The sequence below is a fragment of the Eucalyptus grandis genome, chromosome 6 (assembly GCF_016545825.1).
Source record: "Eucalyptus grandis isolate ANBG69807.140 chromosome 6, ASM1654582v1, whole genome shotgun sequence".
NCBI lineage: Eukaryota > Viridiplantae > Streptophyta > Magnoliopsida > Myrtales > Myrtaceae > Eucalyptus > Eucalyptus grandis.
Genome location: NC_052617.1, coordinates 26883635 through 26887020, shown reverse-complemented (window position 1 = coordinate 26887020; position 3386 = coordinate 26883635). Strand labels below are relative to the sequence as shown.

At 38.8% G+C, this 3386-nt stretch overlaps 1 protein-coding gene across 1 annotated transcript; it reads left to right on the top strand.

Annotated features, from left to right (window-relative positions):
- The first annotated feature begins 2224 nt into the window (after positions 1–2224).
- On the top strand, positions 2225–3013 carry LOC104451773. The gene has a single exon (XM_010066366.3). It carries the CDS (start codon positions 2225–2227, stop codon positions 3011–3013), a length of 789 nt encoding a protein of 262 aa, XP_010064668.1.
- The last annotated feature ends 373 nt before the right edge of the window (positions 3014–3386 follow it).

Genomic DNA, 3386 nt, shown 5'->3' with positions numbered 1-3386 from the left:
CCTCCGATTTGGCACTTAAGTGATCCGACGAAAACTTTTGGCACCAAAGTGAGCGCCGTACACAACTTATGGCACCATTAGTGTACTTATCCCCTTTTTTTTCCACTAGGCCAACAATGTTGGTCGCAAAACCGTTGTTAAACAGTGAATAATATGCCTTTGCACACGGTTGTCCATCTTTGACAACTAATAGGTTTTTGTCAATTCCATCACAAATAAAATATGAAAAGAAAAATCCATTCTGAGGTTTACTAAAACTAAAAGAAGAGAAAGTGCCTATATTTAAAAGTATTAAGGAAGAAAAAGTGTCAAAAAAATCCTAGACATTATATAATTGTGCCAATTTAGTACTAAACATTTTAATTTTGTACCAATTCAGTTCTTCTAGCTAATTTTGACCAAATTTTGCCAACTAGGCGCCGTTTGGCTAACATGGCATGGCCAATGCCGACATAAATAACTTTTAATAATATTTAATATTTTTTAAATTTTTAATTTTTCTTTTTCTTTTTCTCCTCCTCCTTCCTCCAGCCGGTCGTTGAACCTCCACGACCGGCCAAAGGCAATGGCCGGCGAGGTTGAGGTCGACCTTACTAGCCTCTATTGAGCCTCACAACTACTAGCGAGGCTCGAGCCCTCACCAGAGGCCACGAGGGTTGCTTGCGTTGAGCGGCGAGGCTCACCCTTGCCCAAGGCCACCTAGGCCACACCAAATGTCATTCATTTTCTAAATATTTTATTTTCCAAATTATTCATTTTTCATAGAATGAATGGAGCCTAAATGTCATTCATAAAATAGAGAGTTTATAACAAATGCTGATAATGGTTAATATCTTTATTTAAGAAGCTTCAAAAGAAATAATTAGCGACGGTATTAAGGCCGTGCAAATCGTAAGTTGGCATATAAAAATACAAGTACTTTCTTAAGGATTGTCTCTAATAGTAACATATAAAACTCTAATTTGTGAGGGTTTAATCCTTCTCCTCATCAGAAGTATTCTTCTTACACTCTTCACTTTTATTTCTTTCAACTAGGATTTGTGCTTTGCCTCATTAAACAGCACGAGTTTTTTTTTCAATTTATTTTGCTGGAAAGAGGAAAATTCATGTGAAATATGATGCGGTTTAACAACTAATTTTACTAAAATAAATATATATATCGATTTTAAACATATAAAAAAAAATTCACGCTCGTGTAATGCATGGATTTGCTACAAGTGAGAATTTGGCACGGATCAATCATACATTCTTAGAGCACAAGGTTCATGATCATAACTGAACCCAACATGCAAATTTCAACTGATTACATTAAACTCAAAGCTTCAATGATGATTTCAATCCTCATTAGTTTCACCCATAATCCGACGTACTCATTGATCGAAGAAAGTTTCTTCAATGACTTGATTACATGGGAATGCTTATAACAAAAGATTTCTCTCTCGTCATTAAATGATCCCAACTTCCTGGGTTTCCATGATGGAGATCCAGAAAGTTGTAGTCGAACCCAGAAACTGAAACGAAAATAAAAATAAAAATAAGGAAACTAAAAATCGGTGTGCCCAAATGATACGTCTTGCCTACTAACATCGAGGTGAATTTTGAGCTTTGCGTGAATGGTGGAAAGTTCTCCTTGGTCCAACAAAGAAGAAACTTCCCAACATGGCAATCTTGATCCTTACCCACTTTTTATTCGATCACCTATCAGCTGTTTACCTACTTTTCAACGCTAAATATACAAAGTTATCGGATCCCATACGAATTATACTGCCTCAGTATTATCTTATTTCAAATGTATATCGAAATGAAATTCCATCCGAGTTACTCTCAAATGTCAAACGAGGGAAAGAAACAAACATAAAACTATTCACTGACTTTTACGAGATCTTTCCTGTGGTAAACACGATTAACCTTAATTCGTTTTGTCTCGCGTTTAAAATTAGTGCCTCCATGTATTCTTTCAATAGTTAGAGAGCGGATGACTACCACGTCTTCGTCCCTTTTCTTCTAGAGGCGTGTAAAATCAAAATCGAGCCGACACATGGACCTCCCAACTTTTTTTCCCTATAAATACGGACTCCCTCAACGAGCAATCCATCATATGACTCAATTCTGCTCTACATGATATGCTCTTTTTATCGTCTTCTCTCAAACACTATTCACATTGTCTCCACGCATACTCTCAAACCCTCTGTCTCTCTCACCTTAAGCCCCAAACAAGAGAAAGATGGACCAAAATAACCACCAAAAGCTGAGTCGTTTCGCAAATTCTCAATTCCTAAAGAAGCTCACGAAGCTGTTACTCTCCATCTCTGTTTTCTCGCTCTTGTTCTCGAGCTCCAATGTCCTCTCTTTCCTCCAACCGTGGCACTTCCACCTCTACACCTTCCCGCTCCGCCTTGTCACCCATGCCGTCGACAAGAACTGTATCTTCCTCCTGTGCAACGGCATCCTCGTCTTCCTCGCAAAGAACTCAGGCTTTATCGGCACAAAGACCAGGTCCCGGCACGGCACTAGTCATAAAGAGTCTCCCAAAGAGACCTTGCAAATGATGGAGAATAAGTTGCTCACCACGGACGTCGGCAGGGGAATTTTCCCTGACGTTGCGCGTGAGGATTTCCCCCTCGAAGAAGAAGAGAAAGCGTCAAATAATAACAATAATAATCACCCGGACTGCGTGGTCGAAGTAGAAGTAGGAGACGTGTGTTTTCATGCGGAAGGATGTGCACGAGACAACGATTACGACAACAGCAATGAGGAAGAAGTAGAAGATAATAACAGATTTTCGACTTTCGACACAGCAAATATCCTTGCAATATCTGATTCTAACGGCGGCAAGGAAATAGATGAATGTGGAAGAGAGAGAGAGGATGAAACCAGTGAAGACTACAACGACGGAAATAATGTGATGACTGCGGAGGAATTGGACAAGAAGTTCGACGAGTTCATTCGTAGGATGAAGGAAGGAATCATGATCGAAGCTCAACAGCAACAGCAACAACTTCTCATTGTCTAACGTGTAATTACATGCTTGTTAAAGTACTAGTTCCGGAAGTATATGTAACAAATAGTACAATACTTTTTATGGAATGTAAAGGTTTGTAGAATGGCATTAGCTACCTATTCCTGAGTAGCTTTTCTCACGTCCCTCCTCCTATCTTGGCCTTTTTCATGGTCGAACATGTCATACATATTCTATATAAACAATCTTATTGGGATCGAACTAAGACCTTGTATTCTGACCACATCATTGAAAAAATCAAGATATTACTAGCATGGGTGCAATTGGATTTGTACTTTAACAATGCTTAAATTGCAAATATTGATGCAAACATGAAGATGAGACAATAACTTAGCCAATTGGAGGAACTTTATACCCTTTTCGAGGT

Coding starts and splice junctions, on each gene's coding strand:
- LOC104451773 (XM_010066366.3), top strand. CDS start 2,225: ATGGACCAAAATAACCACCAAAAGCTGAGTCGTTTCGCAAATTCTCAA.